This window comes from Mesoplodon mirus (genome assembly GCF_964341445.2).
Source record: "Mesoplodon mirus genome assembly, chromosome: 2".
NCBI lineage: Eukaryota > Metazoa > Chordata > Mammalia > Artiodactyla > Ziphiidae > Mesoplodon > Mesoplodon mirus.
In genome coordinates, this window is record NC_138977.1 from 116,405,255 (window position 1) to 116,422,147 (window position 16,893).

Here is a 16,893-nt window from a genome sequence, read left to right on the forward strand (position 1 = left end):
GTCTGAAGTGGGTCTCTTGTAGACAGCATATATACGGGTCTTGTTGTTGTATCCATTCAGCCAGTCTATGTCTTTTGGTGGGAGCATTTAATCCATTTACATTTAAGGGAATTATCGATATGTATGTTCCTATTACCATTTTCTTAATTGTTTTGGGTTTGTTATTGTAGGTCTTTTCCTTCTCTTGTATTTCCTACCTAGAGAAGTTCCTTTAGCATTTGTTGTCAAGCTGGTTTGGTGGTGCTGAATTCTCTTAAGTTTTGCTTGTCTGTAAAGGTTTTAATTTCTCCATCAAATCTGTATGAGATCCTTGCTGGATAGAGTAATCTTGGTTGTAGGTTTTTCAGTTTCATCACTTTAAATATGTCCTGTCGCTCCCTTCTGGCTTGCAGAGTTTCTGCTGAAATATCAGCTGTTAACCTTATGGGGATTCCCTTGTATGTTGTTTTTCCCTTGCTGCTTTTAATATTTTTTCTTTGTCTTTAATTTTTGATAGTTTGATTAATATGTGTCTTGGCATGTTTCTCTGATTAATTATTTCCTTACCCATATTAGGGAAGTTTTCAACTATAATCTCTTCAAATGTTCTCTCAGTCCCTTTCTTTTTCTCTTATTCTTCTGGGAATCCTATAATTCTAATGTTGGTGTGTTTAATATTGTCCCAGAGGTCTCTGAGACTGTCCTCAATTCTTTCCATTCTTTTTTCTTTATTCTGCTCTGCAGTAGTTATTTCCACTATTTTATCTCCCAGGTCACTTATCCATTCTTCTGCCTCAGTTATTCTGCTATTGATCCCTTCTAGAAAATTTTTAATTTCACTTATTGTGTTGTTCATGATTGTTTGTTTTCTCTTTAGTTCTTCTCGGTCCTTGTTAAACATTTCTTGTATTTTCTCCAGTCTATTTCCAAGATTTTGGATCATCTTTACTATCATTATTCTGAATTCTTTTTCAGGTAGACTGCCGATTTCCTCTTCATTTGTTAGGTTTGGTGGGTTTTTACCCTGCTCCTTCATCTGCTGTGTGTTTCTTTGTCTTCTCATTTCGCTTAACTTAGTGTGTTTGGGGTCTCCTTTTCGCAGGCTGAATGTTCGTAGTTCCCGTTGTTTTTGGTGTCTGTCCCCAGTGGCTAGGGTTGGTTCAGTGGGTTGTGTAGGCTTCCTGGTGGAGGGGACTAGTGCCTGTGTTCTGGTGGATGAGGCTGGATCTTGTCTTTCTGGTGGGCAGGTCCACGTCTGGTGGTGTGTTTTTGTGTGTCTGTGGCCTTATTATGATTTCAGGCAGCCTCTGTGCTAATGGGTGGGCTTGTGTTTGTGTCTTGCTAGTCATTTGGCATAGGGTGTCCAGCACTGTAGCTTGCTGGTCATTGAGTGGAGCTGGCTCCTGGAGTTGAGATGGAGATCTCTGGGAGGTTTTCACTGTTTGATATTATGTGGAGCTGGGAGGTCTCTGGTGGACCAATGTCCTGAACTTCGTTCTCCCACCTCAGAGGCACAGCCCTGATGCCTGGCTGGAACACCAAGAGTCTGTTATCCACATGGCTCAGAATAAAAGGGAGAAAGAAAGAAAGAAAGAAGGAAAGAAAGAAAGAAAGGAAGGAAGAAAGAAAGGAAACGAAGAAAAAGATAAAATAAAATAAAATAAAAAAGTTATTAAAATAAAAAACAAGAAATAATTATTAAAAAAATTTTAAGTAATTAAAAAAAAAGAAAGAAAGAAAGAACTACCAAACCAAGAAACAAATCCACCAATGATAACAAGTGCTGAAAAGTATTCTAAAACAAACAAACAAATAAACAAAAAAGTGGACAGACAGAACCCTCAGACAAATGGTAAAAGCAAAGCTATACAGACAAAATTACACACAGAAGCATATGCATACACACTCACAAAAAGAGAAAAAGGGAAAAATATATATATATCGTTGCTCCGAAAGTCCACCTCTTCAATTTGGGATGATTCGTTGTGTATTCAGGTGTTCCAGAGATGAAGGGTACATCAAGTTGACTGTGGAGATTTAATCCGCTGCTCCTGAGGCTGCTGGGAGAGATTCCCCTTTCTCTTCTTTGTTTGCACAGCTCCTGGGATTCAGTTTTGGATTTGGCCCCGCCTCTGCATGTAGGTCGCCTGAGGGCATGTGTTCTTTGCTCAGACAGAACAGGGTTAAAGGAGCAGCTGCCTAGGGGGCTCTGGCTCACTCAGGCCGGGGGAGAGGGAGGGGTACGGAGTGTGAGGCGAGCCTGCGGTGGCAGAGGCCGGCGTGACGTTGCACCAGCCTGAGTGGCCTCTGATTTTAATTGGAAGGAAAACCTCAAGTTCAACAAAATTAAAACCAGTGGGTAAATAGGAATTGGAGGAGTTTTTTGTACCCTCTAAAATAATTCCATGAAGGCAGTTGTCTAGTCTATTTTGTAGAAAGATAAAATATCCAGAGAAGAAATTACAATGCCCAGGAGGTACAGATTCTAAGCACAGCATCTAAGCACTAAGGAAATGACATGTAGCCCATACCACAGAACTATATTGTTCAAAGAAGTTCTAGTTCAGCGTATTTTTTTTACTTTATTTCCGTAAGCATACTTGATGTCATATGGAAGCATGTTACAATTTTTTTTTTTTTTAGAAAATCTGTTCCCCACTCACTTTGTTCAGTGGTTAGCTTGTATCAGCATCAAATGTAGAACCAGAGGCTGAATGGCGATGATTGCTTAATCCAATTCCAACAAGGACATTTTTCACAAACATACTTTTGTAATTATTTTTCATCTAATTAGTTAACACAAAGTAATGAGTCATCATGGTCTAACGACCTTCTTGCTGTGACTGAGTACAGTCAGCTACAGTGAACTACATTATAATCCATCAGTCGTCACAACTTATGCTGAATTTAGTTAATTATGCAAATTTCATGTGTTTTTTTTCATTACAATAAAGTTTACCACATGGAAATGGGAACTTATGATGATTTATTAACAAAAGAAAATTAAGAAGAAATAATATGTTTACTTGCTCTTGACTCAGATTGAGTGATATTTAACAATCTTAGGCCATGAGTGTGATCTATCACAAGACACTACTGTTTTCAATGAAACATACAATATTAAAAATCTTTGCTATTCTCTCATAGAAACAGAGAGTAGAATGGTGGTTGCCAGGGGCCGGAAAGTGGAGGAAATGGGGAGACATTGGTCAAAGGGTACACATTTTCAGTTAAAAGATGAGTAAGTTCTGGGGATGTAATGTACAACATGGTGACTATCTATAGTCAATATTGTGTTGTAGACCTGAAATTTGCTAAAACAGTTGATTTTAAGTGTTCTCACCACACACACACAAAATGCTAACTATGTGAAATGGCAGGTGTGTTAATTATGATAATTGTGATGTGTTTATTACATGATTATGGTAATTATTTCACAATGTGTATGTAATCAAATCATCACATTGTACAGCTTAAATGTATACAATTTTGTCAATTATATATCAATAAAGCTAGAAAAAATCATAAAGGTGATTAACATATGAAAATCCATATTGGAATAAGAAAATTGTGAAGTGCAGCTGAGAAGCCATAAATATAAGCTTTTTGGATTAATCTCCTAAATTTCTGTAGTACTGTCTTCGGATGAACATTGTCTTGGAACATGACACAGTTATAAAAATACTCTCGCAAATTATTTTGGAGAGAAAAAAATATAGAAGAAAAATGGTATGAAGTGAAAAATTTGACAAATAGTGATTGGAAATGGAATTAAATATACGCAGATGCTTTACAAACCCTGAAAATGGGAAAGATAATAAGTCTTTTTTAATAATAAGAGTAATAATTCTGGTGCTTAAGGAAACATTACTAATTAATTACTAATTAATTTTAGGAAAAAACCAAGTGGAGAAATCTGGCAGACACCACTTTAATCAACTGATCAAAGTTAACTCCAGTGTTAATGTCCTTAATTTGACAACTGTATTGTGGCTATGTAAGAGAATGTTCCAGTTTTTAGGAAATATACACTGAAGTGTTCAGAGGTAAAGAGACATCATGTTTAAAACGTATCTTCAAATAGTCTAGGTAAAAAATGTGTGTGTGTATATCCATCTGTCTATCTATTTATCTATAGAGAGAGAGAGAGAGAAAGGAGACAGAATTAAAGCAATTATGGTGGGCTTCCCTGGTGGTGCAGTGGTTGAGAGTCCGCCTGCCGATGCAGGGGACATGGGTTCGTGTCCCGGTCTGGGAGGATCCCACATGCCATGGAGCGGCTGGGCCCATGAGCCATGGACGCTGAGCCTGTGCATCCGGAGCCTGTGTTCCTCAATGGGAGAGGCCACAGCAGTGAGAGGCCTGCGTACCGCAAAACAAAACAAAAACAAAGCAATTATGGTAAAACTTTTAGAAGAAATCTGGGTGAAGGGTATATGAGAACTTTTTGTATTTCTCTTGCAACATTTATGTAAGTCTGCAAATTACATAAATCAAAATAAAATATTAAAACAACAACAAAAGACAGGTTATGCTGGAGGTCTGATGTTAATGAACCAGCAAAATATCCACATGAAAACAGGATGTAGAAATAGAAGGATTAAACTTTATCCTGAAAACTGTGGTATCTTCCAAACCAAACACATCGATGGACATAATGTGTTTCCCCCAAGTACTTTTTATCCAAATCTCCTTTGAGAATACAATAAATTGAGCACCAAATCCTGCTTGATTCTCATCCTTTGGTAGGGATGGTCACTTAATTTAGGATATCCTTATAACAGTTGAGCTTAAGTTGTTTAAAATAGCAATCACCTGATTCATGAGTTAAGTGAATTCCCCTGGAATTGAAACACTGATACGCTGAACTCTGCATGACATCTGGTAAATAAAGGAATAAATATAGCCATATGTGGTCAGTGGTCAAACCTCACAGGAGAGTGAGATTATAACAGACGTCTCCTTCAGTGAAATAGACAACTGAGCTATTTTTCCACTCAGTTGCCTGGACATTTGTCTGAAATAAGCCAAATAGAAAAGTTACCTTGGCTTCTTATAGGTATAGCCTGCTTCCTAAATTTTGTCTTCTTGCCTTATCCCATCACAGCAGTCAATGAAAGAGTACATGTCTCAAAAGTAGGGTTTAACTTAAAGAAAAAAAAAAAACTGGCTTAGTCATTTAATTGTGGGCGCATATTGCTACTGCAGATATCAAATGATTTTTTTTTTTTTTTTGCTGCGTAGGGTCTTAGTTGTGGCATTTGGGATCTTCGTTGCTGTGTGCTGGCTTCTCTCTAGTTGTGGCATGCAGGTTTTCTCTTTCCTGGTTGTGGTGCACGGGCTCCAGAGCGTCTGGGCTCTGTAGTTTGCTGCATGCGGGCTCTCTAGTTGAGGTGCGTGGGCTCAGTAGTTGTGGCACGCAGGCTTAGTTGCCCTGTGGCATCTTAGTTTCCCAACCAGAGATCTAACCTGCATCCCCTGCATTGGAAGGCGGAGTCTTAACCACTGGACCACCAGGGAAGTCCCTCAAATGATTCTTAAAAGTACTATTGAATTCTCAAACAGTTGACTTTTATTAACGTGCATGCAGCATCGTGTTAGGCTCTGTGAACTTTGGAAAAGAAACAGAATACATGATCCTCGCCCCAAAGAGCTTATATCTGGGGAAAAACCCCCCGCATAAAACAACTAGAGAAAAACATCTAGGTATTAAATACACTTAGAAAATGACCAGAGCAAAATATGAAATTAAATATTCTATGATGAAGATTATGATTACACACTAAATGTAGTTGAAACTATAAATTCTAAAGGAGTGGCTGGCACCTGGCCCACATTGTCCTAACAGGAGGCACAGCATAGATGTCATGTCCCCCGGGCACCAGGCAACGTGTGGTGAGTGCAGGGCTATAAATAGGAAATGACAGATAGTTTACAGTATATATCAAACTAACTTAAGCAAGACTATACTAATGAAATTAGGGAACAGAAGCATACATAAATAGAGCGTGAACATTGTGTATAAACAAGGGAGCAAATATGTTTTGTGGATGGAAACTGAGGGAGAAAGCTCTCCTTCTACAGAAAGGCAGGACGGTGTGGTAGAAAGAATATCACCTTTGGTTTCAGATACACTGGGATTCAAATCCTGGCTCTTCCACTTTGTGAAACTGGGCGCATTAACTCTTGCAGATCTCATTTTCCCTACATCTACTATAAAACTACTAGCTTGTGCAATTGTTATTAGTATTAAATTCGATGCTCCATAAAGCATCTAGCAGAAGCAGGCATTCAACAAGGAGCGTCCTCTGTTGTTCTCTGTGTATCTTGTTAAACATCCCACTGTGTTAATATTGTGTCTGTCTTTCCCAGTAGACTATGAGGTGCTTACAAAAGGGATTATGAGTTAATGGTCTTCATATTTCGGATTCCTACTACAGTATCTGAAACAAAGTGGATTCTTATTAATTGTGGAAATAATAAGAGTCATGAAAAACATACATTTAGATAATAATGATGGCTTAATTCTGTGCTAGGAGCATTTCATGGATCATCTTATTTCATTCCCATAACAATTCTTTGTTTGTGGGAATGAACATCCCATGCAAATGAGGAGGATATAGAAACCTGCCCAAGTTCATAGGGCTAGTAAATGGCAGAGCCCAGGCCTCAGCCAGACTGGACTCCAAGCTACCCGCTGAGTGGAGAACAGCTCTCGCTCTGTATTAGCCGAGGAAAATTCCACCGACCAATAGGAGTTTCAAAAGCTGTCTGAGTACTAAAAAGGCAGAGAATTCGGGAGAGGGGGTGAGAGCATTCCAGGGACAGGCATCGGCTTCAGAGCCAGCTCTGATGTGAGACAGAAGGTGGGATGGGGGTTTGCAAGGGGGTGAGTCTGAGGGACGGGCCGCATGGGGCTGGCTGAGCACACACTGGGAAAACTGGGGCCTGTGCAGGTGAGCACAGAGGAAGAAAGAAGGGCCTCTGTATGGGGTTCTCTCCATTGGAACAGGCAGAGCTGGGGCCCAGAAGCCCAGAGATGGGCGGTGCAGCAGCTGAGGCTACGGATGGCATGGGGTAGAGTAGGAAGTCCTTCTGGGGCAGGATGGAGGCTTCAGGCTCCGGGCGCTGCAATTCTGGGAGGGAACTGAAAGAAAAGCCACTGGATATGGCAACAGATTGCAGGCAGGCAGCGTTAGCTGCTCTTTAACATCAAGAGAAACAAACGTAGCAATAATGACTCCACTTAGTGTAGTGGTGAAGGGGGAACCAGACCACCCTGGGTCTCGGGCAGGCTTGCAGCTGTGTGACCTAAGCAAAGTGATTTAAACCTCTCTGGGTCCCTGTCTCTCTTCTGTAAAGTGGGGATGGTTTCTGTCTCCTAGGGGTATTGTGATTGCAAAACGATGGTGTATTTCGTTGGCTTTTTCTTCATATTTTCTACTGGACTCATGCTCCTTAAACATTATACAGAACTTGCTGTTTATTGGGAGAATTCTCCCAAACTGGGTCCCAGGTCCTTAATTTTAGTGGGCAACAGGCAATGGGGGATACCCTGTTGACCCCTCCAGGTTAACAGGTCTGACACCAAACACATACCCAACTCCCAACTTCCCAGCTCCCATTCCCTGATTTCAAAAGGCAACACAGGTTTTGCAATCCTCCAGGCTCAAAACCTTCCACCCAATTTAAACTCTTCTCCTCTCCCCCCATCCCCCAAATCAAATTTATAATCAGGTCTTATTCCTTCTTTCACTGTAATGTCTTTTAGATTCATTTCTTCTCAGTTTTCCTTCCTCATCCCTTTTTTTTTCTTTCAGCGATCCTCTGATGACCTCTGTGTCTCTTCTTTCAACCCAGTGCCAAATTAATGACCAACGGATTATTTCGGATACCACTTACGTCGCTTATCTCCCTTTGTCAAGAACTCTCAATAGTTCTCCTGTGAGGGTTAGAGCGAGTTCAAATTCCTAGGTTTGGTATTAAACTTACTTCGAACTGGAATTCGGAAATTCCTTTCCCGAATTCTCCACCGGGGGATGGCACCTTGAATCCACCCACAGCTCAGCCCTCCAGCTTCTAGAAAGTTCCTCCTGCAGCCCCCTGGTGAAATTCTACCCCTTCCGGAAGACCTGGTTTGATTTCCATATCCCCAAAGATGCTATCCTTGACCAGTTCTTCCATTCCCGATGTCCTTTATCATTTGGGGGCTCCACCCTGCCTAACACTGTTACACACTCATGACTTTGGGGGTTGGACCCGACTTCTGGCCGAAGTTCCCATTACCAAGCATAGGCTTCCACACTCAATAAAGCTGAAAGAATGGAGGGATGAGTAAATGGCCATGCTCCTGGCCCGATCCCTTCTTGCTGATCCTCAGCACCTACGCCCCGCTCTTCCTACCAGTCTGACCATGTCCGACCTCCGGACGCCACCAAGCAGCGTTGGGGTGGACTGTGTCCCCGAATCCAGGGCATTTCCGCGTCGCCCGATCTCCACGACTTAGCCCTGGGCCGAGGATAATGGTGCAGAGCCTGGCCCTCTGCTCTTACTCCCGGAGGGGCCGTTCGGTGGGAACTGGGCAGGTTTCGGGAATCGCGGCCACCAGCGCCCATCACCCCGCGGGGAAGGAGGGCGACCCGGGCAGAACGGCTGGGGGATTAGGTGTCGCCCCTCGCCCTCCCCCTCGCGGCCATTGGGCAGCCTCCGCGGCGCGCCCTGTGGACGGGGCGGGGCCCTCCCCATCTCCCCTCGGTTCCCCTCCCCTGTTTCCCGGGGTGGGAACCTCGGGAGGCGGGAGACGCGGAGGGGCTGCCGAGGGGCGTCCGATTACATCTCCGCCTTCCTCAGCCTCCGGCCGCAGAGCCCTTCGGTTTGCGGGACGGCAGTCCGGGAACATGTTGGCCGCGGTCCGCCGGAGCGGAGCTGCGTGGACGCGGGCGCTGCTGCTGCTGCTGCTGCTGGCGGGGCCCGGGGGCTGCCTGAGCCGCCAGGAGCTCTTTCCCTTCGGCCCCGGGCAGGGGGACCTGGAGCTGGAGGCCGGGGACGACCGCGTCTCCCCAGCCCTGGAGCTGAGCACTGCGCTCCGCTTCTTCGACAAATCCGACCTCAACTCGGTCTACGTGAGTGCGACCCCGGGCGGGAGATGGGGGCAGTTGTCTGGGAGGGCACGGGGGGCTGACGCGGCGTCGGAAGGAAGGCCCGGGCGGGCCGGGGGCGCCCGCGGAGCCGGACGGACGTGAGCGTCGTGGGCGGGGACCCGGACCCGCAGGCCGCCGGGGCGCGGGGTGCGGCGCTCGGTCTCCAAGCCCAAGGGGGCTCCCGCCTCCGCCCGGCCCGCCGACGCCTCCACGCCGCCTGGTCACTGTCGCCCGAGGTGCACTCGGGTCTGGGGAGCTCGTCCCGTCTGCGCCGCCCCGCGCGCGCCCTGCCCGACTCCGGGACCCCGCGACCCCGGACCCCGGGACCCGGGCGGCGTTTCCACCCCGGCGGCTGTGGACCGCATCGCCTCCGAGAAGTCGGTGCGCGTCTCGCCATTGTCCCCTGCCTTTTGGGGACAGGACCCGGTGCGGTTGGGACCAGGCGCGGGCGCGGGGCAAAGGCCAGAGCTGGGTTGCAGCCGGTGCGGGGGCCCTGCGACTGCCGTAGGTGCCGGGGCAGGAAAAGACCGCCAAACCGGGCTCTCCGCCCCGGGAATGTAGCCGACAGCCCCTGCATTTGTGTGTGTGGACTCCGGATATGCCTTGGCAATGATTCTGCTCTCAGTCCAGAGTTAAGGGCTGGGAAAGGGCGCCCCGGTGATCCAATTTCCTGTAGCCGTGCACTGTCACCATGGGGGGCGGGGGGAGGGCGGCCAGATGGGGAGCGGGACAGGGACCTTTCGCTCTCTGGATCCTTCTCTGAACTGGCCGGGCTCGGGGACGCTGTCAACTTGGTAAAGTCCCTTCGTGCCGCCGCCGCGCACCATGTGGATTTCATATAAAGCTGTGTGCATTCCAGAAGTGGAGGAAACAACGCCATCAGCGGCTGGAGCTTGTCCTGCCGGTGAAATGGCTGTGCTCGTCTTCTGGCCGGGGCAGATTTCGCCCGGGACAACACCCACGTGGAGCTTGTCGGCTTTGCCCAAAAAGAATGAGTCCTCGAAGTCTCCACCGACAGAGGGTGTCCCCTTGTTGGTTGACTGCCCTGACCTCCTTGCTCAGTCTGCTGTAGCCTGTAAGACCCTGTCTTAGGTTTTTAAATGCATAAGATAAAATCCACAGGATTGCCAAGGAGATCAATTCTGTTGAAAAATGAGTTAAAATATTTTTTAAAAATTGTATTAAGTAATATATGTGTTTTTTTTCTTTTTAACCGTATTAAATAGCAAGGTGTAGCAGTGGATCCAGTGTACGATCAGCTAATGCCGGAACTTTCAAGGTCACGTGGATTGTAAACAATATTCAGAGACACCTACCGTGACTATAATGTGATAGGAGAATATCTGTGACTTCTGTTAGTGGCAAGGTCATTAAGTGCTAATACTACTGTGTTTTGTTGCCTACATTTATAATGGAAGGAAATGCTAAATACCAGTTACGGGTTACTGAAAATTAAAATGAAATTTCTTTTTCTCTCTAGGTTAACAGACCCACTGAATTCTATTCATGAACCCCTATGTTAAATTAGGGCCCTCCTGCCCTTCTTTACTTGTGGCATCAAACTAACCACATTGCATTCTAAAGACCTAGAAAATCGATTGCTAAAAAGTGACTCCCGTCAGTCCACACCTTCTGAGCTAGTTTGGGTTTTTAATCTGCATTTCAGCGAGAAAGACTCCCAGAGCTCTCTTTGCATCTTATTTCTGTGCTTCAGGTTGGGTTCCCAGGAAGAACTCTGAGATGGAGATAAGCAGGTAGGTTATTTCATTAGGGCGAGCTTCGCAGATCCACACTTGTAGAAGGGAGAGTAGTGGAGAAAGACTGAGCGGAGTAGTGGAGCTGCAGTGCAGGCCAGCAAGGGCATCCAGCCAATCCCCTGGGAGCTCTGGAGGTGGCATGGCCTTTCAGAGCTCTCTCAAGTCTCCTGAGAGGGATGGACCTCCGTGTCCTTACAGAGATCAGTGATTCCATAAGGGCTGCCCTGGACCGAGGTGTGACCCTCGGATGAGGCAGTTTTTTCCACGGAGGCAGTTATTGAAGAGGAGGGCTGAGGACTGCATTCCCAGGAGCTGAATGAGGGTCTGGTGCCACATCACAGCACCCACCACTATTTGTAGTTTTGTAGATGCTGTTTTGAGCTGATGGAAACCCTCACATGGCCCTGAGTGAAAGGGTGAATTGACAGGAAGTGTGAGCGTGAACTAGATGGTCTGTACTGTTCTGGGCATTAGATTAAGAAAATGAAAGGAAACCCGCTGAGAAGGAAAGTGATTATTGGATGAGTATATCTACATGTGTCAGGGACTTGCTAGTTTTACATTATTTAATCCTCAAAACAACGTGCCCCCTTTTTTTCAGATGAAAAAAGAATAACAATAATTAGTAATTACCCAAGGCCATCGCATCAATTAAAAATACCCAAACTAGGGCTTCCCTGGTGGCTCAGTGGTTGAGAGTCCGCATGCCGATGCAGGGGACGCAGGTTTGTGCCCCGGTCTGGGAGTATCCCACATGCCACGGAGCGGCTGGGCCCGTGAGCCATGGCCGCTGAGCCTGAGCATCCGGAGCCTGTGCTCCGCAACAGGAGAGGCCACAACAGTGAGAGGCCCACGTACCGCAAAAAAAAAAAAACAACCAAAAAACCCCCCAAACTAGGATTTCAGCCCAAGTCTGTGTCTGACTCATAGTGCTTTCAAGCATCAGACCTAAAACATGTGATGGACCCAAGGGAGTGCTGTGAGTTAGAGTAGTGAGGAAAGATTTTACAGAGGAGGTTACATTTAAGACTTGAAAGACAGGTCCATTTTCAGTAGGCAGAGGGAGAAATGGAGAGGCCATTCATGGTGGGAGATACTGCAGGGGTAAATGCATGAGGATGGGAACAAGCTTGGCATATGCTGGGAGAGTGAGGAATATGACCCCACTGGAGCAGAGTGTTTTTGTTGGCATAGGAGGGTTCAGTCTGGGATAGGCCGTGGGGTCAGGGGATAAATGTATCAGTTAGCTCTTGCTGTGTAACAAACAACTATAAAAACATCAGTGGCATATAACTAAGCACTTTTTGCTCATGTGTCTGGAATCCGCAGGTGGTGGGCTGATTTAAGGTGGCTTCAGCAGGAGCAACTGGGATGATCTGGTTCTGCTCTGGGAGGTGGTGGGGGAGGGGGGTGTCTCTCAACCTCCACAGCTGTTTTGCCTAATATGGTCATTAGCCATGTATAGCTATTTTAAATTAATTAAAATGAAATAATATTAAAATGTCAGCTTTTGAGTCACACTAGCCACATTTCAAATGTTCAACACCCTCACTAGTGGCTAGTGGCCACTAGATCGGACAATGTTGCTGTTGAATGTATCCATCACCACTAAAAATTCTATTGGATGGTGCTGCTTCAGAGGGCCAGCTTAAGCATGTCCTTTTTCATGGAGATGTCAGAAGTATAAAAGAGTAAGTGGAAATGCATAGTGCTTTTCTGAGCCTTCTCTTGGGTCATGCCTCCTAACATCTCAGGGACTAAAGCAAGTCTCATGGCTGAGCCCAGAGTCAGTAGGTGAGGCAGGTCATTCCCCCCTCCGCCCCGCCCCCGCCGTGCTGGTAACAGACATGGATACAGGGAGAGCTGAAGATGTGGAGCCAAACGATGCAATACATTACATGGAGGGTCATGAAAGATGGCTCCTGGAAGGTTAGTGGTTGCTGGGTTATACTGTCTGTAGCTGGTCACAAGGCATGCCCGTCTTTAGTAAGATAAGTCTGGCAGTGGTTTGCAAGACAGCATGAACAAATGGACAAGAAGAGTTTGGGAGCAGGAAAACCAGTCCCATAAGTTACTGATTTATCAGATATGCAGGAATTAGAGCGTACAGGAATGGGGCAAGGAGAGGAGCGGGTGAACCTGAGTTGATCTAAGATGCATCAGCAAGATTTCTGACCAGTCACACATGGAACGTGGAGGAGAAGGCAGGGAGGGAGAGGTTCTTGGTCTTGAGGCATGAAAGAATGATGAGATGGTTGGCAGAACTGACTTGAGTGAAAAGGCATTAGTCCAGGTTTGACTTGGTGGTGTTGGAGACCAACAAGGGGACCAGAACATGGAGATGCCCTGGAGCTTGTAGACCTTCAAAAGAGCAGTTAGGTTGGAAGGTGAATGGAAGCCTTGACACTGGTTTACAAAGCGAAGTAGGAAAGCTGGGAACAAGCTGAGAGCTGGGTTTGGAGCCCTTGGAAAGGGTACCATTAGTGATGACCCAACTCATCAGTTCTAACAGTGCGGTCTGGGGACTCCTGGGCGTCCTGGAGACTTTTTCAAGAAATTCACAAGGTCAAAACTCTTTTCCTGGTAATACGAAAATGTTGTTTGCTTTTTATACTCCCATGCTCTCATGTGTATATAGTGGAGCTCACTAGAGGCTACAGGATATGTGATATCTACATGTGTTGTGATATTTATCACAACAGATTGAATGTAGAAGATAGGAGAATCCAGCTATCTTCCATTAAGCCAGACATCAAATTGATTTGCACAAGTGTACAACAACGACACTTCTCTCCCTAGGTACTTGTGGGTTTTATTTTCTTTAAAATTATGTTAACATGTAATGAGTTCATTGTTATTTAAGTATTATAAATATTTAAATTTTTCTCAATTTTAATTTCTGGTATGATAAGTATTGATCAATATAACCTATATAAACATGAGATTCTGGGGGTTCTTTAATAATTTTTAGGAATATAAAGGGATCCTGAGACCAAAATGTTCAAGAGCCACTGATTTGATGGTATCTAGACATCGTATACCTCTGCCTTAATTTGAGAGCTGTTCCAAGGCAGAGGGTATTGCTGGGGAATATTCCATGGTGGAGCGAGGGGACATCTTGGTTTCCTGACTTGATCCTGTGGGCCATTGCATGATAAGATCTGATTCTCCACGTGGAGTAATCTCTTTATTTTTAAATCAGCACAGTCCCAGTGATGAAGCCAGTCATTCTTTGGACCCCATCCTGAGTAATGAGAGGGGAGTGGGCCAGTGTTTAAATCTAGTACATGATTTGATTACATATGATGTAATGGCTTGATTCATAAACATGGAGAAATGAATTAGTTATTGTTTAATAAGTTCAATAAGTTTAATATTGTTTAATAAGTTTAATATTGTTTAATAAGTTAATAAGTTCAGTTTGGGAAATAAAATTATTTATGGCTGGGCTTCTCTGGTGGCGCAGTGGTTGAGAGTCCGCCTGCCGACGCAGGAGACACGGGCTCGTGCCCCGGTCTGGGAAGATCCCACATGCCGCGGAGTGGCTAGGCCTGTGAGCCATGGCCGCTGAGCCTGCGTGTCCGGAGCCTGTGCTCCGCAACGGGAGAGGCCACAACAGTGAAAGGCCCGCGTACCGCAAAAAAAAAAAAAAAAAAATTATTTATGGCTATGGAAAAATAATAAAAGGATATCCTTGGAAGCAAAAAGATTGTATACTGCTCTCCTGACTCATCTCCTCATCTCCCTTCCTCATGACTGTCTGTCTGTGTGTCTGTCTCTCTCTCACACACACACACACCACATACATCTTCCACAAACTGATTTTCATTATACCACTTACATATAAGAATCTTTCCTTAAGTAAGGTAAATTTAACTCTTAAGGTCTTCTAACGTTCTTCCTATTTTTACCCTACCTTCTCTGCCAATACAGGCCACTGACTTTCTTCAAAACTTGCTTCAGGGACTTCCCTGGTGGTCCAGTGGTTAAGGCTCCACATTTCCATTGCAGGGGGTATGGGTTCAATCCCTGATCGGGAAGGCACGGCAAAAAAAAAGAAAGAAAGAAAGAAAGAAAATGTTGCTTTATTCCACTAACCTTACCAAGGAATTCTTTTTTAAAAAATTATTTATTTATTTAGGCCATGCTGCATGGCATGTGGGATCTTATTTCCCTGACCAGGGATCGAACCTGCACCCCCTGCATTGGAAGGCGAAGTCTTAACCACTAGACCGCCAGGGAAGTCCCTTGTGCTAGATTTTTTATGTTAATTTTTGAGAAAGATGTTTCATACACAGCAAGCTAATGCTACTCTGTCAAAGACATGGACAAAAAGACGTCCCTCGTACTTTTACGCATAATATACGGAACCGTAAAATATGTCAAAATGGAAACTCCCTGCAATTTCTTTTTTTTTTTCCCCCTGCAATTTCTTAATGTACTGGGAAGTACAGCAAAGCAAAAGAAAGCACTACATACAAATAGTGTTTAAGCATTCTGGCATACATGGTGTTCTTAGTGTAACTGGAGTGCAACTTATCTGTATATATACACACAAAATATTTTAGAAGCAAGTAAAGTAAACAGAAGTACCAGTTCTGTAACTTACTCTTTTTTTTTTTTTTTTTTTTTTTTTTTTTTTTTTTTGCGGTATGCGGGCCTCTCACTGTTGTGGCCTCTCCCGTTGCGGAGCACAGGCTCCGGATGCACAGGCCCAGCGGCCATGGCTCACGGGCCCAGCCGCTCCGCGGCATATGGGATCCTCCCAGACCGGGGCACGAACCCGTATCCCCTGCATCGGCAGGCGGACTCTCAACCACTGCGCCACCAGGGAGGCCCTGTAACTTACTCTTGATCACTCAGACAAACAAGTCTCTTAAGAGTTCATCCTGTTCCATTGAAGCAACACTTGTGCCTATAGAACCTAGTTGCATTTGACATCAAGGCCAGCTTCATATGCCATTTCTTGGAGCAACATATCCACTTGGTTTTGTGGTATTGTTAGGGTTGTGGAGTGACTCATCGTGTCTTCCCTTTGTTGCGTTTGAACCTTCAGCATTTCCAGTTGGTGTTTACACGTGTCCATCGGGACAAACATCTTTTCATGGAGGTTCATACCCCTCCACGTAGCATCTGCAGAGCCAACCAATGGCCGTGAACTTTGTCACCTTGCCCGTAGTCTGAACTCCTGCTGCCACAGCAGGAGCCCCAGTGCTCACACTCCAGTAATTAATTGCTTGTTAACTCTGGTGGATTGCATTTTCAATGTGTGTTCTTGCCACTTCTGGATTGCTCTTCTAAATGGCCTTTTTAATCTTGGCCTTTCCAGCCTTTTCTTCTCTCTCATATTTCTTGGCATTGTCATTAAGTTCTTTGACAGCAAACTACAAGTTAAATAGGTGTTTCTCCATATTCGACATGGTCTCGTGACTTTTTTGGGGAGGTGCAGGTTTGATGGAGGGTACATGCAGCCCCGTCCTAGTCTTGAGCTGCAGGCCAGCCTGGCTCCCTGAGATTGTGTGTATTCCTCTTGACATCACTCGTGAACCTGCCACACTTACTGGCACATAGGAAGTTTATGGTTAAGCCCGGGGCCACCACCCATGGTTATGCAGGTGGTTTGCAGCACAAGGCTCTAACTGAGGGGGCAAACCGGCTAAAGTCCAGCCCTCAGGCCACTCACCAAGCCCTGAACCTCAGCATGGGCCTGGGGCCATTCAGAGGAAAGGGTACTTGCTTCTAATTTGCCCAAAGGCTCCCTGTGGTCTAACAGTGGCCCTGGCTGAGTCGCAGAATACTTGATAGAGTATTAATTTCTAATGGGGGCTAAAGTGAAATTGATGAATCAGGTTGATTAACCAACTTATAATTGAGGTCCAGTCACTTCATATCTCACCCCCTTATTATTCCAGATCTCTCTTATTATAAAACAAAGAGGTTTGGTAAGATTATCTCTAAGGTTCATTTTATTGTGGATCTTTGGTATTCTCTGATCAAGTGACCAGATGTTGAATATA

General features: G+C 45.2%; 1 protein-coding gene across 3 annotated transcripts in view; it reads left to right on the forward strand.

The window, feature by feature from the left end:
• The first annotated feature begins 8,486 nt into the window (after positions 1 to 8,486).
• Positions 8,487 to 16,893, forward strand: part of NID1 (nidogen 1) — a 94,337-nt gene continuing 85,930 nt past the window's right edge. For all 3 annotated transcript variants that reach the window (XM_082640751.1, XM_082640752.1, XM_082640753.1), the window contains exon 1: positions 8,487 to 9,101. In XM_082640751.1, the coding sequence (XP_082496877.1) occupies positions 8,502 to 9,101 (600 nt within the window). In that variant the 5' untranslated portion in view covers positions 8,487 to 8,501. The remainder of the gene's footprint in view (positions 9,102 to 16,893) is intronic.